Source organism: Orbicella franksi, chromosome 15, assembly GCF_964199315.1.
Source record: "Orbicella franksi chromosome 15, jaOrbFran1.1, whole genome shotgun sequence".
Taxonomy (NCBI): domain Eukaryota; kingdom Metazoa; phylum Cnidaria; class Anthozoa; order Scleractinia; family Merulinidae; genus Orbicella; species Orbicella franksi.
The window spans coordinates 6,487,054-6,512,342 of NC_138159.1; the positions used below are offsets into that span (position 1 = coordinate 6,487,054).

The window sequence follows — 25,289 nt, forward strand, 5'->3', positions numbered from 1 at the left end:
AATATTGTATAGCAATTCAATTGATCTGTTATTCTCACAGAAACGCACATTAAAAATGAAATGTACAACACCAATCAATATTCCGTATGAATGGCGATACTAACTGCTAGCAAATGCTCTCATACGATTGCGTTTATTTTTTCAATGGGGTAAAAATATAATTTTGTGGTTTAACAGTCATGGGTCCATTGTGATATTCTCAGTAAATGCAAATCCGAAAGGTAAAGCCCTGTCAAAATTACAACAGTTGTATTTATCGGCACGATAGGTTTCTGGAGCAAATTTCAAAATTGTCAGTTGTTACGGAACAACTCCATTAACATATTTCACAATGCTTCTTCGAATAGGAAACCCGAAGCTACTCCTTTGAGCATTTCCATTCAAGGCGTCACTCTGTCCTTTTTCAGCTTGTTCTTGTTTCAAACGCGCCAAGAGTCGCAATTCTCGTCGGTGCTTTGCTTTAAGACTTTCCAACCTGAGGCGGCAGTTCTTGTGGAAGTCTGTGAGAATTTTCCTCATCGTTTCCCTGCTGTTGTTGTATTCATAAAGAGGATTTCGTTTGCTGGTATGTTCCAGGTAATCACTGTATTCTAGAAGTTTAGAAACAGAAAGAAAACGACTCATGTATTAAATCACTGGAAGATGGTAATACATGTATTAACATTCATGACCAGGTTTTGTCATTTTTAAAAGATATTTTTCTTTTAAGAGCAGATACTTCCAGAAAATGTGTATTTTTCCTATCAGTTCTCCTATATTCGTTCGGGGTTTGGTGGTGGCGAGGAGCTGTGTTTAAGTAAAGGATTGTTGTTGTTGTTGTTGTTGTTGTTGTTGTTGTTGTTGTTGTGGTTGTTGTTGTTATTGTGTTGTGTCACTTTGGAGGGATAAGCCACAGGGAATCTCACATCAAGTTTAGGGTGAGACCCGCACAGTTTTCAAGATTCTTTATAATTGACCAACAAAACAATAGATAAAGAACGAAAACAATTTCCCTAGTCCTAAGTACAAAATAGGTGCAGACTAACATTAACGAATCAAAACAGAGGTCTTAAAGGAGAGCAGATTAACCGAATTATAAAGGAAAAAAAGTCAATAAATTATTCGGCTTTTTAGTGTGGCCGCCATTTTGAATTTCGAATACACAATCCACTGGCGCGAAATCTGGAACCAACAAATTACGGGCTGACACTCCAGTGGCAGATTCCTCGGTTCCGGACCTCGCACGTATTCCTTACCACGTATTCCAGCTATAAAATGGCAACCATGAAAACAAAAGACAAATTTATCTCAGGTGAGGTAGGCTAACTTTAACTTGTCTCTATTTTGAAAGAGCTTCGTCACGGTTAGCGCATATGGAAGAGGTAAGCCAAAATTTTTCAAGCTCGTCGATTGCGATCCGTGTTAATCTTCTCCATCCTTAACCATCCCTGTTCCTTTATGGTTTATTATTACGTCTTTAGTGTTTTCTATCGTAATAAGCTGAATATTTGTAGGTTTCTTTCAATTTAAAGCCAAATTTCTACGTGGCCAAACTAACTCAAAATTAATTAAATGCCGTGACTGTGCTCCTTTAAAGTGAAAGTGAGAGAGTTCATACAACTATCTTACCGTATCGTTTTGGGTTTGGATTGCGTTTCTTTCTCGTGAGTATTTCATACACGAGGCAAACAGCTGTTAGCATAGCTAAAGAACCTCCGCACCACGTCACAGCCTGAAGGTAGACAGTAGACTCCGCATCAAACAGACCTTCTGTCTTTTCAGCTGCGTTGTCTTTCTGCAATCCCTGAAACAGTCCAATCCGATGATCAAATTATCAATATATTCTATGCACGCGGTACAGTTGAAACTCTTTGCAGAGTCTGTTGAGTAATTTAAGACCTGGATACAAATTTATGTCAAATCAAGCACAATACAACTGAAACCTCTAAAATGATGGGGGCTATTTACACTTCATCACGTGGTTATTATCAATGGTCATTCAGTTCAACTCACGGTCGTACAAGGGGGTTCTCTCCTTGAGATTTCTTCTCAATTTCGAAAAAAAAGATCTCTTCTGTTCATTCATTTTTTCCTTTGAAGAAAATTTCGATGTGTCAACGGTTTCTCAGCGTTATTTCATATTGCCATAGTAACCGCATTTTGACATGCAGGTCAAGCCAAAGGTCATGTTACAACGAAATACCCCGAGGGGTCAATCTATGCTACCCCCTTGTCCAGGGCTGGTACAAGAATTTTCGTGTACATCCAATGGTTAATATAACGATCGATCAATCAGAGAAATTAACACAACAGCACGACTATTTATTTGAATTACCGTGATTCCTTGGACATTGTTGGTGATGATCTCAAATACAGAAGCCCGTTCCTCCTTGAGGAATTCTCGGAAGCATTTTTGCAGCTTTCTAGCATACCCGGACATGACGACCCCGTATGCCGAGGGGTAATCGATCATCTTGCTCATACGTAGACTTCCGCCTCTGAATAAGTCCATACTACTTCCCACAGTGTAGGAGTCTATAAGTGCACCGTCCACGTGTCGGTCTTTAAGGGATTGGGCCAAGTCTTCAAGTGTCGTATAGCGTCGCTCTGAAGCGAAATAAGTAAGTTATTTTGGACAGATAACAACATGCCTGATGCTTCAACCTTGCCTTAATTCAGTGTTACCTAACAGAGCGGTTTTCAGTTGAGTGTCGTGAGACCAAAACCAAACCAATTACTTACCAATTAGACTCCTAAACCAATCTCAAACAGCAGTGAAACCAAAACCGAAACCAAAGTAATTGCCTGATCATGATTACTTGCGACACTGTATTGTAATCCGCTCTATGCTTTATAAAGTACAGAAGAAGTTGCCTCCCATAAAATTCTTTCTTGAGTAGAATGTCCTTTATTTTTTCATGACTAGAGTTTTCAGTAGATATGTTAGTCTTTTCGCGAATTTGTATACAAAGCAAACTTATTTTTATTTATTTATTTATTTATTTATTTGATTTTAAACTAAAACCGCTGATTTAATTTTTCAAACAAATATAATGGAAGCTACTACGAGCACGGGGGATACTGTTGGACATTCAATGACTGCCCAGCGTCCTACGGAGCGGACAGAAATGAGTATCTCCCTAGCATTAATTACTAAGTAATACCTCGATCCATTTGGGCATTAAGTCGAATTCCAAGACGAAATTCCACTGAATCGTCAATGGCTGAAACCTTTGAATTACAGGCAAGGAATGGACAAGACAAAATATAAATAAAGTGTAGTAAAAGGGGAGATTAAAGTATCACAAAAAAATTAAATACGTCAGTTTTTCTCTCGATTTCACCTTTATTTTGTCAGCATTCAATGCTAAAGAGAAAAATTTCAAGCGCGCCAGTATTTAAAACGTATGGTACTGATCTGCCATCTTTACATTCAGTCTGTCTTACAAAGCGGAATTTTGTTATCTCGACTTACTTTTGAGCCATACACGGGAATATCTGACTTAATTACATCCATCGTCAATGACGTAGTAATGAATGACATCACCAGCGCAATGATGACGAGGCCACATGTGATCCACACAATGCCAAACAACTTGGAGTGTATAGCACGAGGCACACGGTCTCCATATCTGAAACAGATGAAGAAAAAACTCTAGCCTTATAGGGGAATCTTTGATTACAATCAGTTTGCCTCTTTAACCTCTTTAATTAACAATTAGCAAAATATCGTGATTTGTCAATGGCGAGGAGATCAGTTTTTTGTCAAAGCCGAAAGCTGAGGCAAGCAATTGATCTGCGAGACAATAACTGTTTCAATAATTTTGTTATCATTCGATCACCAAGTTTGTTTTCATATCTAAATCATTCTCTGACAGCTCAGGGAAACGATCCGCCATTTTTCACTCAAGGGAGTGGTCACCATTGCGCATGAGCGGAATACTATTTTCAGCAAAACACATTTAGACGATAATAAGCATGACCAGACCATTATTTGTTGGCCGTTATTTGCTGGTCACGTGGTGGGCTCTCGGCCAATGAAAAGGAACCGAAAAATGCATCGAATGATAATTACTGTTGACTGGGACCAATCGATTGCATCACTCACCCAAGGGTTGTCATAGTAACAAATGCCCACCACATTCCTTCAATCGGTCCCCGCATGGGAGAAGAAGGGAACTCATTGGTATTGAAAAAGAAGTCCTGTTGAAATGTCAAAAAGATAGTTTACACTGAATGGTTTTGTATCTTAAAATTCTATAATCCTAGCTACTACATAACACATGTAGACATAAATCGGCTGTTTCTTGAAATATAAGTTGTTTTCGTTTAATCTCGACAATTTCACGATTACAAGACCATTCGTTCATGATGATCAGTTTAAACTTTCTTCTTTTTCATTCAAATCAAAATATTTAGTATACCGAAGAATGAGTGTAAAATTTATTGGTTTTTGAACGCCCATTTTGGAACTTCAATATGTTTTTTCTGCTTAATTTTAACCCAATCTTTCTTTAATTAGAGTTATTTAAAAGCAATCCTGGTTTTACTTTGAAGGAAACCCCTTTACCCTTTAATGAGCGCACACTCCTGACTAATCTCCAGGCGACCTGCACCATTCACAAGGTTCTTTATAATTGGCCAAACGAAACAACAGGTAAACAACACTAACAAACTTACCAAAAGCCACATAATAATTCCAGAGAAGAAAGCCGAGACGAAAACAGTTACGATCAGAGGCCACAAGTCGAACACAGCTTTCACCACCATTTTAGCAGCAGCTCCTGGTTCATCACCAGCCACGATGAACGCTACCCCAGCCGATTGTACTAAAGGCGCGAAACCGTACTCATTAGAATAATCCGTTTGCTCCATGCGACCGTAAACAGGGAAGCTCAACTCGGTCGTATCATCAATTGCTTCCCTGACTTGCTTTTCAGTGCTTTTCATAGCTGACGCGTTCAGCCTCGATGAGAGGTAATCAATGCTCGTGTACCCGTGTTGTCGACACTCCCCACAGCAGCTGCGGACGATAAGTTGCAGAATTGGCGGAAAAATGCCCGTGACGTTGTCATCCCAATCTTTAGCCATATACGGAGGGTTCAGCCAATAATTTGTGTAAATTTTCCTGTAGCAATTACAGGTTTCTGTACAAAGCAAAATCAGACGACACTTTGCAAATGAAATATTTCATTGCGAATAGAATGTTGACGTCTTTGCTCGTCTTACGGCCTGGGGCCTGTTTCTCGAAGGTTCCGAAAAGTTTTCGCACCCGAAAAGCCGTAGCAAAATCTCAAACCTTACAACTTCAGAGCTGTTTTATTCACATATTCTTAATATTGAGGTTCTCTTCATACAAGAAGTTTCAGGTGTATGCACCTCGCTGTCTTTAAATACCGATTAACTAAAAATGGCTTTGCGGGCCCGAAAAGTTTCCGGGGCTTTCGAGAAACGGGCCTCTGGTCCGGGGGAACATAATTAAGGCAAGTGCATATCTGACTTATGACGACGCTTGGTGTGAACACGTGCTTTGATAGATTAATGCTCAGAGCGCGAATATACTACATTGAGAAAAGTATGGACCTCAGAATAGTTTCTTTCTTGTAAGTTGATTAATTATGCTAATATATAATAATATTAGCATAAACAGCACTTGCACAAGTTCGTGTTAAAACAAAATCCGGGCTCTACTTGAGACAAACTTTAGTAAATTTTGGTGCGTTCTGTCTCTAATAAAAGTGTACAAACATGTTCACCAATCTAAGGCCCAGTTCATACGTCGTATTTCTGCCGTGTCGAATTCAATTCAACGAATTAAATTCGACAGAAATTCGACGTCTGAATCGGCTGCCGCATTTCTGCCGCACGTTCGACTGGGCTTGTCGCATTATCCGACAGAAATGCGACACCGATTCAGACGTCGAATTTCTGCCATGTCGAATCTAATGCATACATTATGTTAATTTATTGAGCATGCGTGAATGTTTTCCCGCCAAAGAAAAAGGAGAAACTTGGCCATTCTCGACCCAATGCAACCTGAACATATTGCAACACATACTTCTCCATTGTCAGCCTCCTCCTTCTCGTTCCATCGGCGGACAATTTTTCGCAAAATTAAAGTCCTTCGTCGCTCAGTATTTTCGTCCGCCATATTGAATACTCTACGTTTAAAACATTTTCCGCTGACCGACATACCCGACAGTATTAATTCTGAATTAAATTCGACACAAGTGCGACGTATGAATCCACAGTCGCATTTCTGCCGCACTTAATTGAATTGAATTCGACACGGCAGAAATGCGACGTATGAACCGGGCCTGTTTTCAACAGGATAAAAAAGTCATTGTTCTGTGATTGGCCATCTTCGCACGTGCAGCATGCGCACGTTTCGAAATTTCTTTGCTGTATATTGTTAACCGCCTTAAAACTTTGAGTCGTCGGCTGAACCAAGACGAAATTTATGGCGACCGACAACTAATTTCTTTGGCTCGCTTCACGTCGCTTAGGATGAATCAAACACAACTTTACTCTACTGAAGAAAGCTTAAAGCTTGTTGTAATGAATACTGTTTTCACTGTGGGCATGAAAATGGCAAATCAACCGAGGGAAGTTCCTATACAAACGGTTGTTTGGACTCACTGGTTTGCGACATATATCGATACCGATTTCAGGATTTTCGCTCAGCATCAAGGTTCTCAATTTCTTTGTTCTGTAGCTGTCGCTATATCATCTAAGCTCTATTCCGCTACTGATTTACACCGGCGAGAAATGACCGGCGATTGTAGCTTAATGCCGATTCAAAGTTGATTGCGCGGATAAAAATCAGCCCGATTTGTGAAAACCTGTCGAAGAAGTGGAACAGATTTTAGAAATTGGCTGATTTTTATGCAAGTTGGCGATCCAGGTAAAGCAGAAAAATTTGGCCATCAATTGACCTGTCCGAATGTAAGTAATAGTAATTGCAGCGAGTGGAGTACACTTCAGGGAGTAATCGCGAGAGGAATCTCAAAATCAGACGAGCGTGAAGCGCGAGGCCGATTTGAAATTACGAGCGCCATTACTCCCTAAATTGTACGACACGAGGTCCAATTACTAATTAATCGTATCTATAACAAATTTCGGAATTAAAAATGTCTTATGAGAACTTCTTTTGAGCGAAAACGTCTGCAGCGCTTTTCCTAAGTTTTGAAAACTGAACGAAACATTGCAAAGGAAGCCATTGAAACGTGCGTAATTGACGTGCAAATCACGTGGGTATCCAATTACGTGTATCCAATTACAAAAGTTCAAATCGGACACCTGTAGTTGGACACCCAGGTCATCGCGCGCCGATTACGTGACAAATAGGCGCGCGGAGACCAATCACGATCGAGAATTTTGTTATAGACACGATTAGCGGGCTAATCGGCCTGCATATCGTGGGGTGCAAATTAGCGTTATGAATATATCCATGTTTCGATACTCAGCATGAGATCGCTCGGGGAGCGGAGGGGGGGGGGGGGGGAGTGGAGGGAGAGGTTGAAGGAGCGAAAAACTATATGTGTTGAGAGTATTTCATGGCGTACCACTGAGGATCGACCATGAATGTAATCCAAACTGATGCCTAAATAATAGCAAAATTATTAGACCACATTGGGATTTCTAAATTGTGAGCATGAGAAATATGAGCTTGCGTGAAATGAATCCTAAATTGGGAATCTCTTTATCAGTACGTAGTCTACGTGCGGGATTTGGTCAGGTCAATGCTTTCACTTCTGATGGCCGTCTGCACACGGTTTGTCCACTGTATCAGGATTCTTTCTTATACATGACTTTGTCAAGTCAATTTCTTTTAGCCCTAAGTAATCTCGTCCCCAGAGCACGCGTGTTTCGATCAGTGGTGACCGCACAACGCTCAAAAGCTCTTGACGAGATCTAAAACCGGAAAATCTTGGTTCCGATTTGATTGTGCGCATGCGTTCAACAGTTTCTGAACATACGTACAGGGAGAAACCGCTGGGACTGATGCTGGCTCACTTTCCCTTTCTTGGTGCTGACCAAAATTCAAAAGGATCGCGGCCGCTGGGAACGAGATTAGGCCTAAACGATATGTTTTGTTATTTCAGGGTTGCATTGTACATGATGCATACATGATAATACGATCCGAATTGAAAAAGAATAACCGTACCAGCGAAAACTACTGCCGAAGTCGTCCCATTTCCTTTTCTCGTAAATGCTCGAACTTTGATACTGTAAATTGTAAAAGATGACAAATGTTGAAGCTCGACGTAAGTTGTTTTGGGTCCAACTGTCACGTTTTTCTCCTTTTCTTCCAGTTCTTTATTAGGATTCCTGATCGCTCGATAGGTGACAGTGTAACCCAACAAAATGCCATGCACGAAGTAAGGGTCTCGGATTGGTTTCCATGACACCGGGATCATGGTGGGAGTTGTTTTGTTGGTGGCGAACACATTTTCTGGAGGCCTTCCTGGAACTGAAAAAAATTACATGCAAAGGTATGTTACATGAAATGGGCCCTGTCATGGCTGATTTTTAACAAGGCACAGTCATGATTTACATGTAAATGTTAGATAGAAGGCCAAGAAGAAGTTATTTATATTTTGGTTATTCTAACATCAAAGATAAATTTTAAAATGGCTTGAAACTTTGTTTGTTTGTTTGTTTCTGTGGAAAGATTTTGAGCCTCCCACTGAAAACCGCCATGCTTAATTGGGTTGGCTTGTTAAATACTATTTTTCATTATCATTTTTATTATTATAAAGATCGCCATAACGCGACATGTATTAATTCAACCTCAATGAGTTCGAAGTTGCAAAAACTTGAAATTAAAATGTCGATTGCTTTTACTTGGCAGTCACACTGACAACTAACAAACAGGACAGCAAGGACATTCCAGACTGCGCACCGCAGACTGTAGACTGTACGGGGACTTTTTGACTTATTTTGCATCCCATTTCCATTACCGAGAGCTAACTGTAAACAAGCTAACCTGAATGATATTCAGGCTAACCTGAGCGCTATTTTGGCCTAAATGTGATCTGCATTCTGCAAATGTCACGCACCGCAAACAGGATGCAATTCTTAACGTGCAACCAAATTGTCAAAAAGAACATTGTGAAAAAAAAATGAGATTTCAAACTTTAAACTAAGGACGTTGTCCACCTTTACTTACTATCTTCATCCGTCTGTACCACAACTTCAGGGCTAATAGTTCCCCAGCCTACCCTGGTGAAACCCAACACCCTGATTCCATATTTGGTATACTTCCATAACCCAGTCAGCTCCAGGCTTGTGCGGTTAGGTCCTACCTCGTATTCACTGTACGTGCCTTCGGACTCATTCATGGTCCGGCGATAAAGGACCACAAACCCGAAAAGAACCCCGTGGACGTAGTCACTGGGAATTGTTTTCCAGTTTACTTTAATACTTGTGGAGCTCGTGTTGAAGACATTCGTTAATGTTGGCGGCTTGCTTGGTCCTAGGTTTGGTAGGGAGGAAAGTTCAGATTAAGTTTCAGGGCTCCTTGCCATCAGTTCTTTATTCTTGGTTTTTACATGACGTCATCGCCGCCATATTGGATGACATAAACATTGTTTGTATCATCCAACATGGCCGTCAGGCCTTTATCATTTAAATCTAGCGCTCTCAGGATTGGTTGCAAACCATCGATAATGGCGAGTGCATTAAGTTGGGAATTATATGTTCATCCAATCGAGACGTCGTTCTGTTTTGTGTTTAAAGACATTTGCATACACTGTTTCGTATAAAACTTTGTGTATTAGCAGATTTTCGTATTTTTATTGCCTTTTACTGATAGACACGCTAATGCTCTTTATATTTGTTGATGTAGGACTTGTAGCTATCTCTTGTAAGAGTTATTTGTCGGGACGAACAAAATTGTAAGCAAATAACTCATCCATTTTCTTGTTCTTTTCATACTTGGTAAACGTCCAGCTATTTGCTGTTAATCGGGACTGTGAGCCAATAAGAAAGCTTAAATAAAGTAATAACCTCTTACTAATCGAACGCGAGGGCCGTAAAGGGGAATATTGGCTTGGGGTCGCAACATTACTGACCCAGCGCAGCGAGTTCCGTACAAAACACTCGGGGCCAATATTCCTCAGTAAGGCTCGAGTAAGTTAGTTAAGTAAATAATGTATTTTACGACACTAGGGCCATGCTTGTTTTGAATTAATTCTGTCGGCTTTCGAAAACAAAAATATACACGGCTGAGGCCGTTTCCATGAAAACGGTCCATATGGCAAAATCCCAACGAACCAGTCACAACGCTTGCATTTACCTCAAGACTACCTTGCCATATAATAACATCGGATATTGTCCAGAGCTGGTTGTATCATCGAATTACAGAAAAATGTTTGTAAATGTTTACTTACGATCCTCCGTGGTGGAGACCGTGAAAAACTTCGCCCGCACCCCATTTCCTTTCGAAGTATAAGCTAAAACAGTGACATCATATTCTGTGTACTTGCTCAAGTTCTTTAGTTCTACCGTAGTCGATACGTTCGAAACGTTTCTTGACTTAAGCTTGTCCAGACTCCGAGATCTTTTGTATAAAACTCGATAGCCCAGGATGATGCCATTTCGATGGTTCGCGGGGACTGGACGCCAGTGAATGAACAGGCTCGTTGATGTAGAGTTGTCCTTGGCGACGGTGACATTTTGAGGAGGTTGAGAGGGGACTGTAGAGACAAAAGACATTTAAAAACGGAATTTTTAAGTTTCACACGAGCTCAGAAATATACTACAGATCCATTTAGGGGCCTTGATATTTTTTCTACGTTAGCAAGCTAATGCTTTGAGATTTCTTACGATTTACTTGTAATAATATTGCAAATCGGAAAAAAAAAAGAGAGAAACAAAACTCCAAAAATGTCAGAATCAAAAATATATTAGCTAGGGAATGCCTCAGTGTAGTTCAGATATTAAATGGTAATACCATTACAATTCAATAATTATGTTTGAATTTTTGTCTCTGTTTAGCAATCTTTTTTCTACCTTCCTAAAATCCAAGAAAACTTCCAATTCTGGTTGCAATCTTGATTTGCCAATTCAAATTTCCAGGTCAAAATTCAGCCTTAAAAAATTGACAAGCAAACGATGCGTAACAAGAAGACTTGGTGATTGAAGAAGAGAAAAAGAAAAGAAAAAGAAAGGCACTTCAGCAACAACAGCCAAAAACCAACACTAATAGGCAAACAATTTAGATACGAACCATCTTCATCTGTCCTGATCATGTAAGCTTTGCTTAAGGTTCCCCTGCCCTTTCTTGTGAACGCTCCAACTTGAAAGAAATACGCTCCATTCTTTTTAAGGCCAGTGATGGTGGCTGCATGATCGTTGGCGCCAACAGTGATAGTTTTCCAAGTGTTTAGAAAGCTTGGCTCCACCCGACGGTACTCTACCTGGTATCCTAGCAACCGTCCGTGAACGTACTGCTGAGGGATTGGTTCCCAGTGCACTCGAATACTTGTGGAACTGGTGTAATATATCTGTGAGATGTTTGGAGGTTTACTAGGAGCTGTGGAATTGATAATTCGGTAGATGAGCTGGAATTTCTACACTCAGGCCAGAGTTATCCCTGCCCCCTGTTACCTCCGGAGGTAATCTCGCTCTCACTAACAATACTAGTTAGCTACTGGAATATCGATACTGGATGTGATGTCAATCCATCGCAGAGTTCCCTCAGCATTTTGTCAACTGAATTTTGTTTTAACAGAGGATGTGAATGGACCACTAGAATATCAGTTATCAAATAACTGTTCGGCTATTGCTCAGCCATCAGTTAAAATTTACAGTCCATTTCTCAACTACTGTATTCGTAATCAAATATTACGTCTCAGATCTCAGATATCAGTTAAAAAACGCGTCAGCTTGACCAATTCTCAACTGTCAGATTAACCCTACCCAGACGTCGGTATTAATGTATATGTTGCAGTTAATTTTTCAGCTCAGTTAAGTTTTGTTTTCGAGTTAGTTATCCGTTTTTTATTTATCGCTAGCCGAGTCTGCACTTCTCGATTCGAAGTTCAAAGTGATGAACAGCCCATTTCTTATGTTGGGCTGTGACACAAAAAGGCACTGAACATAAAAAAACTAAAGTTATAATAGAAGTGATGAAAGGAATCTTTCGCGCATGCTTTGTAACCCCAACAGGGTTAACAAATTTTGCTTTACGATTTTTTTAATGTATGACAATATTAAAGATAAAGATTCTTAGCCGAAAGAATTTTTGGGTTCCATTTGATCGAAACTAAAAGGTCTTCCGATCACGTTATTTTTCTTTAAGAAAAGCCCAGTAGAATAGCAGTTTACTAGAATACTCAATATGTACCAGTTAAAGTGCATCTGATTGGTACGTGGTTGGTAAAACTTTACAACAAAGGCTAAACAAAACTTACCAGCCTCGTCAGTCCATGCAATGACGTCATGACTAAAGACACCGACACCCACTTCATTGACAGCTGCTAAAGAAATGACGTAAGGAGCGTACCTCTCTAGTCCAGTCACGTGATAGTTTGTGACATTCGGTCGAATGTTTAGTACTTTAGTGACGTTTGTCTTATCCCTTGTGAAATTCATCTGATAGCCGACCAAAACGCCATGGATGTATTTTGCTGGCAACGAGTACCATTCCACAAGGAGCTCTGTGGAACTCAGATTCCGCGCAGTCACGTTTGGAGGCGCACCATCTGGAACTAAGTGAGAGTTTGAATTAAGAAATGCGTTCTATTGAAGAAAAATAATCAAATTTCAGCTAATAAAATAAAACATTCGTTCTAATGGTAAAAATTTTAAAACGATATCTGGCTGAAACGATTAAAAAAAATACAAGCTTTCGAGTGCCTGAACTACCGTCTTCGACGGGTAAAAAATCGTTTTGTGATTTTCACCATGTTTTATCCTGGCTGCGCCCCTTCAATATTTTCACATTCGTTCCAATATTTATCACGAAAAGTTGAATTTTAACAAAGTCCACCTGGGAACCAATACTGTTCTTTTCACACATTTCTTTACTCTAAAGGAGGGTGTATGATAGGTAAAAATACTTCTTATCATGTCACCCGTCTGTTGAACTCTATGAATTTATTTTTCGATTGAATCCTACGAGATGTCTCGACATCGCGGGACTTACCATCTTTGTCAGTGTAAGTACAAACAGGGAATGAAGCTTTTCCATCTCCTCGTCTGTTGTATCCCATAATTCTCACACAGTACAAGGTGTAAATCTGAAGACGCTTTAACTCTACGTGCGTATTTTTCTTCCCTTCTACCACCAGACTCCATGATGAGCCATCCTCGTCAGAGTAGGCTAGACGGTATCCAAGGATTGCTCCACCCGATAAGCTGTGTGGCCGGATTCTGTCCCACGTGACGCTGATACTTCGAGAGCTGGTATTGCGAACTGTGACGTTTTCAGGTGGGTGACTGGGAACTAGAGGTGATAATGTATATTACGTTTAATAGCTACGAGTCTTATCTGGTCTAATCAGTTCCAGATATTAAATTGTTAAAAAGTGAAACTGTTGGCATAGAGATCTCTCTATTTTTGAAAACCTGCAGCTTTGCAACTAAGCTTTCTCATATTCGCGAAAAACTGCTGATATTCTGAAATAAAATTGTGATAATTATCTTCTCCCACTTAAAAACCATTTCTTCTGTAATTAATAGATTTATCCCAGGCGATACTTGCCCCCTGTGCAGGATATTTACCTCAAACGCAAAATATCGCTCCGCAGAACAACTCTTCTAGTTCAAAACGCATCTTTTCTTCGTTCATGGACACTGGCTAATTTCTCTTAGAGCCTTTGATAAACGGAAAGTCGATTCTAGTCAAGCAAAACAAGAACTGGGAAATCGTAGGAGGAGTAGAACAGAGTTTGTGTTTTTTCCCTTACCGTCAGTACTGCTGATGTAATGAGTTTTGACCGCCATGGAGTATAACATATTTCTCATCGTCAGAGCGTCTTGTAGAGCGATAACTCCGTCATAACGATCCGCCCTAAAGCCGAACTGTAGGACGCACGATACACCCGGGCCTCTGCTATGAATAAACAGCAAACAAGAGCAGACTCAGAATTTTTCTTTGTCCCACGTTCGTGTCATGTTGATTAATTCGCCTTCACATTTCATTACCGAGCTTAAAATTCACCATCTTCATTAACTTATCACTACTCACGATGAATTCGATAGCGTTGATCCTAGCAGTATGCAGGACACCTATCATATATGAACTTAGTTAAATGACCTTGCTCTCCATGAGTTCTCGTAGCTCAGTGGATAGAGCGCCCGCCCGGTGTTCGGGAGGTCATGGGTTCGATTCCTGTCGGGGACTCAGAATTTTTCTTTGTCCCACGCTCGTGTCATGTTGATTAATTCACCTTCACAAGAGCATTTATAAGTTTCCTTGATCAATCAGATTATAAATAAATCCATCAGGGGAACGCATTGTTCAGTAAGGGAAAGATTTAGGTAATAACAATTTAGAGGACGACCAAATCGAGCAAGGTCAAGAGCTTAATCTAATTTGCCATCCAAGGGAATTTTTTTAATCCAGTACTAGTAATTTCTCAGATTTAAGATCGAGTATGTACTAATTTCAATTATTGTGCGAGGGACCATAGAGTGCCCAGTTTGTGAAATAATATATTGGACAGTCAGACTTTTGAAACAAATTACTAAATTATTATCTTAAATATTGAGAAGTAACAATTGATAAATTATAGATGCACAGATGACTCACACTTTATTACAATAAAAAAAAAACTATTACAATAAAGGAGAAAGTAGTTGATACCAAAAATTGTTACTTAAGAAATCACTGATTTCCGAAAAGAGAAGGTCCATAGTTGCTCACAGCAGTTTTCAATTGAGTGTAGAAAGTATAATTGGGCAATTACTTTGGTTCTGGTTTTGGTTTTATTACGCTTTGAAATTGGCTGACGAGTCTAATTGTTCTTTATACTTAATTATCTAATGCTATAACTTTGCTATAAATCACACTAGTAGTATAATTATAATGTACTTATGCAGCATTCTTTTCCTACCCATCTGTTGTTCCACACCATTTAACCTCAATCGACTGTAGAGCAGAATTTTCGTCATAAATCTTACCCACCTGAAACGCGAAGGGTTGACAATTATTCCGGCAATATTTCAAACTCTATTTCAAAAAATTGCTTACAGATTACCACAGCTTACTTTGAAGGGTTATTCCTAAAAATGCGCGGCTACATGCAAACTTCGAAAGGGTTTAGGACAATTTTTTTCTGCTCCTAGTTGTTGAACTCGGATGGCTTAACAGAAAAAAGAGTCGTCTTTTCATATTTCCCGGGCTAATATACATTCTACCATATCATTTGATATAAATCACTTTTCTATATTCTCATCAACTGTCTGCTACACAATGTATAGATATTGTTGGGAGAAATTGAATTTACTATCGATCAGACTTACATTGTATTTGATTTTCTTTTCCAGTTGTTTGAACGTCTTAGAATTCATGTTCAAAATGTCAGTGTAAAACTTCTCTTCTGTGAACGTAACGGCTGTTATGAAACTGATATCTGCGGGAAAAAATATAGAACAGTAATAATACTGCATGTAGTCATCAAATGACACGGAAGTGTATATGAAAACATACAACTTGAATGCGCTTCAGAGGGCGGGCCATGTCAATTTCTTTCTTTTATTTTTTCAAAAGGGAAAATAACATTTGAATAACATCTTCGGCTCGAAATGTCTAAAAATTGAGAAAAGAAAGCTTAAAAGAAACTTACAAAAATGATTAAATCTAAATAACTGAGATTCGTCTAGGCAATGGTACATCCTTCGGAAAGGCGCTTTCTTACTGATCCAATCGGAACTTGTAGTGTTTTTGAGGATAGAGGAAAACCGAAGGAGCCGGAGAAAAATGCTCGGAGCAAGGTGTGAACCAATAGCAAACTCAATCACTTGTGATGACGGTACAGGATTTCAACTACGGGCCGCATTGATGAGAGGTAAGCGCTCCCACAAATGCGCCATCCATGCTCTCAAAATATACATTCTTATAACAAACAATGTTTTGGGAAACAAAAATTCCCACCTGGACACTGCTCTGGGTTGCAATCACGAGCTTCTCGCGCAGGTCCTAATCGCAAACAGTCTCTTCCCTTATGCCGTGGAGCTGGATTATTGCACTTTCTTGATCTAACGCTTTCTCCGCCACCGCACGTCCGAGAACATGACGAGAATCTAGACCACTCTCCATACCCACCGTCCACGGGACAGGGCTGTGTGTTACATGGCGCTGTCTCCTCAGGGGGCCCTAGACGAGTGCAATCTTGACCTCCTGCTTCCGGTTTGGGATTGGTACAGTTGCGTGTCCTAAACTGAGTCCCACCCGCACAGGATTTTGTGCATGGGCTGAATTCAGACCATGGCGTATATCCCCCACTGACTGGACAAGGCTGTGTGTTGCAAGGCCAGTGCTCTTTTGGTGGGCCTAAACGAGAACAATTCCTGCCCTCTCCCACTGGGGCCGGATTGTTGCATTCTCTAGTCCTGGTTTTCAGCCCACTTCCGCAGGATTTAGTGCAAGGGCTAAAATCACTCCAGTTGCTATAGTTACCATCAACGGGACACACCTTAATAAAGCAGGACCGCGTTTCTTTGGTTGGTCCATACTCAGAGCAGTCCCTGCCTCCGTGTTGTGATAATGGTCGATTGCACATTCTTGTCCGGGTTTCTTTTCCGCTGTTGCAACTCACGGAGCATGCGCTATAATCCGACCACTCGCTGTAACCGCCATTAATTGGACAAGGATTTTGATTACAGTCGACGTCCTCTCGCTCCGGACCCAGTCCCGAGCAGTTACGTCCGCCGTATTGGGGACTAGGACGAGTGCAAGCTCTAGTTCGATATTGCTTGCCTCCTCCGCATGTTAACGTGCAAGGGCTAAACACGGACCATTCAGTATAGTTGCCATGTACAGGGCAGTACCTTAGAAAGCAATTCTGTGCATCTTTGGAATCACCCTGACAGGGTTCCCCTCCGTGTTGTGGCCGAGGATTAGTGCAAGATCTGGTCCTCGTTTTTGTACCCTGACCACATGAGACCGAACACGGGCTGAAGTCAGACCAGTTGGTGTAGTTTCCATCAACTAAGAAATGAACATATGTAGTTAAAACAATATTGAAGACTGCTTTATGGCTGCTCACCATAATCCATTGAATCTCTCAATGATGTAATCAATCAGTCAGTCGGTGGCTGGGTCGGTAGGTCGGCCCTTTGATCTGTCTTTTACTTAGTCAGGCATGATCAGTCAGTCGCTCGGTCAGTCTGTCCACTAGACAATAAACAGCCTCTCCATCATTCGGTTGACACTTTTTCAATCAAGCATTCACTCGCACTGGCATACTTGGGATGATAATATTATGTTTTCACATGCCTTTGTTAATTTCCTGTATAAATCCTTCGTAGGAAACAGGATGGCGACTGATACATTTACCCATAGTTCTTAGCGTACGAAAATCTTAACAACGTTCATAAAAACGTACAGAAACGTTATACAATCTTCAAACCTAGGCTACTTAATTTCCTTACTACAGGGACATATTTTGTAAAAATTTGGTTTTCTTTGTGCCTTTTAGGCTGTGTTAGGTTCGCAAGGCCTTGTGGTAAAATGTACATCCGCCATCTTTATTCCCACGGTGGATTGGTCCTTAGTAGCCAAAGCTATTGTGTATATCATGACTCAGGATGGATCGATAAAACTGGCTCAAAGAGCGTTTGTATATATGCTGAAAACCAAACTACGCGGAGAGGACACACACTAGAACTACAATATTTTAATAAACAAACAGATAATAAAAATGTACTTTAATACAATATTGTTTTGTCAGCTTCAAGGTTGATTTGTTCCTACTTATGATCAATTGGTGGGCATACAGGACGTCATTAACATTTTTTATTTTTTTGCTTTATTAAACACATAGATTTCATGTTGCCGTACGTCTGTTCAGACCACAGATGACATCAAAATGTGCAAAGAACACCAGTGACATTCTTGCCTAACGGCTTCTGTGCCATTTTTTATTCTTCTTACCACATTTTGACGTCATCTGTGATCTATTACCTAACAGATGTACTTCGATGTGTTAAGTTTCCCTTATTTTAAAATTATTTTCAAAGCAAACTTGTTGCATTTTACCTGCCTTAGACTCCATGATATAACATATGTCCTTTGTCGACAAGACGCCGTCCCAGACCGCAAGTTCGTCAATAGTCATCTTAATGCTCCTCAGTCGAGCGTTATTGGCCCCCAGCATAAGCGTGTGATACGGCGGAACGGGTGCGAGATCATACCTGCGGTCGACAGTATCTTTCTGGTACGGCACGGAGCTGCAGTTTAACAAAACACCGACCTTGCCCTCTGTTTTGTTCCACGTTACAGCTACGAAATTCCATCTTGAGTAAGGCCACTTTATTTCGATATTCCGCTGTACTGCAGGACTGTTTACGAACACACCCAGCATGTCATTGTCTATTTCCACCGTTGTCCCGACAGCTAGCGTGGCAGAAGCAATTTGCATGACAAATCGCTTATCTTGACGGTCGTTAACTCGCAACCAGAAAGTCATTGTAAAGCCTAGTGCGCATGCGTCTGGGTTGTTGATACAGTGGTATGAGAAGTCCCCCAGATCAGCCCAGCTCCCTAACAAACCATCCAGTTGAAGGCCGTTCTTGTTATAGGCCCTGACACTGTTGGTGCCCCGTTGGTCTACAATGCCGGGGTCTGTCAAGGTGTTGAATGGCCAGTGAAAGCTCGCCTTTTTGTACCATGGGTCGTCCCCTGTGGAAGTGCACCAAAATAACCATATGTTGGATGATAGTTAATAGAGGGAATGGTTAGGAAACCTGGCAAAGTTCTTTGTTGTATGTTTTTTAAAACTTTGTAAATTTTTAAATCTTTAATACTGTAATTAATTTTAGACTCCTTACCCAGTTTGTTTATTCATTTTAATTGACGTATTTTTATCTTTTTTATTCCTTTTGTAACTGAAAAGCCCCTTTGGGGAGTTGCAAATAAAGTATGTATGTATGTATGTATTTTGTTGGCTATTTTGGTGGTTGACCCTGCACAAGACCTGGCAAAATACAATGGGTGGTTATGTGTGCTCATACAACTAACCAATATTATAATAGAAGCATTGCGATTATGAGCATAAAACAAAAGATGTGCAGGGTCAAGGACCTTTCAACATAAATGTTAGCCTGTTTGTTTGCTTCTTTGATGTTTACCGGACTTCTTAACCATTCTATTAACTATGGTTAGATATTTATCATTGTACAGGAATTTGCAACACAACTGGCTAATACATCGTCAGATCATATTTTTTTGGATGCAAACGCTCTCATCGGATATTTCCCTCAAGGTTGTACCATACTTCCTAAATGATATGACCAGGATTTATAGGACTTGACCTAAAAGTGAAAAAACTGTATGGTTTTTGTAATCATGAAATTCACCACATTCTATCCATAAGTTGATAATAGTAATATACCGTGTTTTTATTTTATTTTATTTTATTTTATTTTATTTTATTTTATTTTATTTTATTTTATTTTATTTTATTGTATGAAAGTATTCAACTGGTTCCATTGATTGAAACAATTCAACCTGATGAAACAAATAGTGGTATTAAGATTTCAGTTTTTTAGTCAACAAATTAACTTACACCATATTAAAGAAGACTATTTGTAAAGGAGAAATGCTAAGGAAACGTTGATCAAAATACTCAACCGGTGTAATTAATTGAGACATATTTACCTAACGAAACAAATAATCGTATTAAGGTTACGCAAACTTACACCATATTGAAGAAGTGTATCTCTAAAAGAGAACATCCTAGGAATATATAAGCTGATTCAAAAAGCACGGACGTTCAAGCTTGTGATGTTGATTTCACAAATGCATCCTTGTTAGTCTAGCAAACTATAAAAAACACTTGCGATCGCTAAATTGGTCGGTATATTTTATCCTGAACATTGGTCTTTAAAGTCTAGAGATTTTAGGCACGCATTACGTGCCTATGTTGGCATTTAAATTATGCATCGAGACTCCAGATATTATGAAACAACAGGAGCCATAATCGGGGACGGAGACCGTAAGCGCGCCATTCCTAGTATTGAGGTTGTCCCCATGATATGGGACAATAATTCTAATTTTAGAACAAATTGCGCCATCGCCTGCGGCACACGCGCGTACATGCTGCGAGGATTTTTGCGGATATCGCGCGGGGGGAATGGCGTCCGAAATTCCCGAAATTTTTCATGTTTTTGGCCTACAACTCAACGCGTTTACGTCTGTTGGAATTTTGCTAAAGTATTTTCGTCGTAAGCTGCTCCAGTTTGAGTGAAGTAAGACAGTGTCGAATTTAGGTATGTTCCGCTTTAAGCTTAGATATATATCGCTGACCAAGTTGTGTTCCGACGGATGCTTCTTTTACATGAGCTGTACATTACTCCACTTTAAATTTCACGTATGTTGAAGATTAACAGCTTTTCCATTACACAGCAAAAAACTAGCTGGATATATTTAGATATAGCAGAGCTTCAGGACTTCATAGTTTCCTAGCTCCTCTTGCCACACGCTTGCGAGAAATTTGCCAGTCTATCGCGACCGAAAAGTTAAAACAAAATAATTGCTAGTTTGAGTTTCGCCTGAATTGTAAGTAACGCTTGATGTTTTATCAAGGCCCAATGACTTTACGTCCGTAGATACTTCTCAGTTTTATTCGTGTAAAAATTCAGTAAATTCTCTTTTGTCGATGAATTAGAGCGCCCGCCGATGCTTGTTTTGTACAGTCAGTAAACATGACAAATTGTACTTCCGCCGCACTTTCGCGTGAAAGCGTACATCGAACTCAAACAATAACTCTATAGTTTTTGAATATGTTTAAGATTGATAAATGTTTGAGAACATACTAAAAGCTAAGCCGAAAATATGGGAGTAAAGCAGAAATAATCAGCAAAGTTACGATGACGCTTTCTTTAATCAACTTCGAATAACGATTTCGATTTTGTTGATCGAGTTATCAAAACTCCTTGTCTATTTTCATTTTCACAGTGTAAAACTTCACTCTGTTTATGTTGAAGAAACACACATGATGTTAGTAGCGGCTTTTTTGCGTTCGTGAAATTTTTTGCAGCATCTCAGCACTAAAGGTAACGAAAGAAATCTTTGTCAAGATTTGTTGACAATTGAAAACACCGACTCGGACTTGAAAGTGCACGAGCTGCACTATGCAAATGAGCTAATTGTACGCGTCAGACTTTCCTTTCAAAAACTTTTGCAAACTCACTAAACAAGCAGAAACAACAAGAAACCATCAAAACAGGTTTTGGTTATGATTAACCATTGTCTGAGAAACTCACAAATTAACTCGATACCAGAGTAGAGAGTTTTCTTGCTATATTCTTAAGTCAGAACAAACGCAGAGCATAAAGCTAGCTCAGAGCATAAAACTACATACAAGCGCCCTGGTTGGTATTCCCTGCCTTCTTCCCTGCCATCGCTGTGAAAAATACGCAAGATAATCTCTCAAGGTCTCTCAACTCTCACCATTTGATCACGCAACGTGACAATATCCACGCGAGAGCCCCCGACATGTGCGTGGATCCGCGCGGATATATGACGTCAGGATGGCGCAATTTGTTCTAAAAATAGAAAAATTATCCCATATCATAGGTGCGCGCGGATCCCAAGACTTACGGTCTCCGTCCCCGATTATGGCTCCTGGAAACAACCATAGAAGAGTTCGAGCACTTTGTCTAGAACTGAGTTCTGTACTCTCAGCTAAAAATAAGATTAAAGACATGTTCAACAAGAATTCATTTCGCTATTATTTTGTCTTGCATTTTAACTCTCAAAGTGTGATTGAAAGGCTTCCTTCATTTTGCTCGACACCAGAAATCTGTGTATAGTATTATTTAGCAATAAGACTTAAAAATTTTGCCAAAATTTGCTGAAAAAGTTACGTTTGGCAGATATTACAGCAACAGAAATACATATGTCACAAACATGATATCAGTTTGAAGACAAAGCAAAACGGTGGTATGTGGCAATTAACGGTATGCGGTATTTCACAACAAACATCGGCGCAAAGAGACTCCCAGAATCAGTGACGGAAGACATTATATAGATTCCGCTGATCACTTTTCATTCAAATCTGTGACTTGTAACAGCAAGCCGGTGTTGCAAGTGTTGTTTACAACATTGATTGTTTTCTTGACTCACTCGTAGCACACGTTTGGATGGCAAAAGGGATTATATGTGACGAAAACTTAATGGTTTTATTGGCATTATTTGGTTTTTGGCGGTTTTCCAAAACGGCAGGTTATTTGCGTGTTTCTCGCAGAGTTCAACTGAATTCTTACTTATTCCAAAAACACAAGCGAAAGCTTTTGTAAAGAACTTCAGATGAAAACAATAGAGAGATCGTGATATCTTTCTCGCGAAGTCCTCTTTAAAAGAATGATGGTTTGTTTTAGAAAAAGGTTGAATACCCCTGATGTGTGGTTTTGTCAGGTTTTATTCGTCGCCTGTCGTGAAGTTTGCATCAGTCGAAGCAGATCGATTGACTATCGCGGCGCGAAAACAAAAGAATGCGTGTAATAAGTACGGGATTTACGGCACTGTGTCCTTTGTGAAATGAGATAAATAATTTCCATCAGATTTCTGGTAAAGCCAGTCTGATATGCAGCTAACAAACGACTTTGCGTGTGATATTTCACCGGTGAGGTATTGATGGTGTTAATTTGAAATGCAAATAAACGTTCCTCAGTTCAAACTAGATTTCAGATGGTGCTATAACTTACGGTTCAACAGACAAAATATAGAGTTTTAGGTCATTGGAGTTAATGTTGAAAGTAACTTTCCATGCGGTAAAAAGAAAGTGTTACGTTGTGTCTTTGCATGTAACTTAGATTTAACTCAACAATATTGGGAATTTTTCGTAAATGTAACAGAATCCCGACCATGACAACTTGTTATTTATACATCATAGATTTCACTAATTTTTAAGCGCAATTTCAGATTTTTAAATATCCGAAATCATCTTCAAACAGTTCGATACGCAAAGCAGAAGAATATTCATGCTTTACTAAATAAATTGTTAAATACAATGTTAATTGTATTACATTCAAAGCTAAACACAAATTTTGCTCGGAAAAGTCTTACCAGCAATGTTTAGCCCGTCTGCAACACGAAGACACTAGGAAGAAGAACAAAGCAAACAGAACGGTTGAGAAGAATCGATAAACAAAGGAAAACGTTTCTCGTTTATAATCTCAAACATTCGCTTTTTTCAGTTACAACAGTGTACCTGATGCAGCACAAAAAGGAATGCAAGGATGTAATTCTTTCCAAAAACCATCTCCTTCGTTCCGCTAAAGACCCAAAATGTCTTTCACTTCTGGTTAGCCATACGCTTCATAGTCATAATGCTATGGATAGGTCTCTGAAGTTTTTCTCAGGCAACCAGGCATGATGCTGTTCCGCGCCAAGGTCGAGGTTGCATTCGGTAATATTCTCATGGCTCGAGTAACCTGTATCCAATGTAAAAGAAAAACCTCTTATTAATAATTGATAATACGTGGATAATTATCACGCCGATCGGTAATACTATAAGCCGAACTTTTGAAAATGCGTACCAAAGCAGCTTCAGGTGATTAGCGTTCAGCTCCGTTTTAAAATTAGTCAAAATAAGAAAAACGTAGTTGCCCAAGTGGTCATGGAATTAATTTACAGCGATATTTCCCTTAAGAAAGTAGCTTGTATGTCTCGAATAGCTCAGCGAGAGACAATATGGTTTATTTAACCGCATTTTCCCCGCAACATACGTACATCTCTAACTTTACCGATGTAACACAATCACAGTCGGGTCAACGGCAACTTGAAAATCTTTTCATCCTGAAGTCTATAAAATTAGCACTGTTTGAAGAAATCACCGTGAAAAAAGCTAAAATAAGAAATAAACGAACATATTTATAAAAATAAAAAACCGACAGGATTTTGAAAGGCAGCTAGATCTTTCGTTCAATTAAGGAGGAAAGGAAGAATTAATTATCAAATTGTTTCTCAACAAGTTCTTTAAAATAATAGTATAATATTATCGATCTATGGTCTTAACGTTTTAGCCTGAAACAAGACGTGCGGTTTGTATTGAATATTTAAATCAATATTTTTCGCAGCGAAATTTTCTAAAGAGCGCTTGGGGCTATTTGTCGGCGTCGTTCAAATATTTTTAGATATTCTAATATAAGAAATTAATGATACTCTTCTTTTGATATTTCCTGTTTTGCTTGGGCCACAGGCTCCTTCCTTCCTGTTAGAAATGGCGGGAAAATAAACGCTACCGCATTTGATCTTGCGGGAAGCTTTCATACTTTTCACTTATTATGCAATACTTATGCGGCTATTTAATGACTGAACATATACAGCTTCTATGCTTAAATACGAATCACCAAGTTCCATCAGCTATCAGGGAAGAAATTCATCTCAGACGTTTTTAATAAAAAGAGATTATTTTCATTTGATTTCTATCGGGTTGCGTGCGTAGAGCTTGGTCCTCCGCAAATACAATCTCTTGCAACACTTGATTATATAAGTCACATTTACGAGATAGTTACTCTTTGTTACCAGTTCATTCAACTAATCAATTTATCACACATTGTTTACAGCTCCTTTCACATTTTGTCAACGCTTATCATTATTTTATTTGGATTTGGATTAATTATTAACAAAAAATATTGTCAAATTCTAGATCTTCTCCTGATCTGTTTTTTTTTTCTATATCAATCCCAGAAAACAAACTTTCTTTTCTGATTATATTCTGCAAGCAAGTGTGATTGTAGCCATCAAAGTCTCGTCCGGTAATATAAAGAACGTAAAATTACAATCGATTTTATCCAATTGATGTATGGACATCTCTTTTATTCAATGACAGACTGTTGGCGCCCAGTGGTTTCAAAGCAAAGCTTAAATGTGCGCAAACAAATGTACATACACGACTTAAACGTGGTAGGTCCCAAATCCTACTGAGTGACGCTGTTTTTCTTTTCGTGTGTCAGTGAACGATTGTTATTGCAGTACATCGAAATATAAACAATATTAAAATAGCAATTGAGTGTTGCTTGAAACGATTGAAAGACAAATAAAGTATCTCATGAAACATCTTATTTCACTTTCACCATACACGACTGTGCTGTCATTTTAATATAATGGATGAATAGTTTTATCTTTTCAA

General features: G+C 39.4%; 1 protein-coding gene across 1 annotated transcript; it reads right to left on the reverse strand.

The window, feature by feature from the left end:
* Positions 1 to 127: 127 nt before the first annotated feature.
* LOC145469687 (uncharacterized) lies at positions 128 to 23,634 on the reverse strand. Its single transcript, XM_081453460.1, has 20 exons — positions 23,367 to 23,634; positions 23,222 to 23,255; positions 18,191 to 18,832; positions 16,085 to 17,140; positions 15,454 to 15,563; positions 15,045 to 15,115; positions 13,896 to 14,041; positions 13,133 to 13,432; positions 12,399 to 12,695; positions 11,213 to 11,518; positions 10,374 to 10,679; positions 9,152 to 9,457; positions 8,147 to 8,452; positions 4,660 to 5,126; positions 4,088 to 4,182; positions 3,455 to 3,611; positions 3,144 to 3,210; positions 2,315 to 2,586; positions 1,609 to 1,783; positions 128 to 590 (listed from the first exon to the last, which is right to left on the reverse strand). Exons 1-20 carry the CDS (start codon positions 23,415 to 23,417, stop codon positions 301 to 303), a joined length of 5,454 nt encoding a protein of 1,817 aa, XP_081309586.1. The 5' UTR covers positions 23,418 to 23,634; the 3' UTR covers positions 128 to 300.
* Between the last annotated feature and the right edge of the window lie 1,655 nt (positions 23,635 to 25,289).

Coding starts and splice junctions, on each gene's coding strand:
- LOC145469687 (XM_081453460.1), bottom strand. CDS start 23,417: ATGGTTTTTGGAAAGAATTACATCCTTGCATTCCTTTTTGTGCTGCAT. Junction 4,183..4,659: donor GAATTATTATGTGGCTTTTG/GTAAGTTTGTTA, acceptor ACATTTCAACAG/GACTTCTTTTTCAATACCAA. Junction 2,587..3,143: donor TAATGCCCAAATGGATCGAG/GTATTACTTAGT, acceptor ATTTCGCTTCAG/AGCGACGCTATACGACACTT.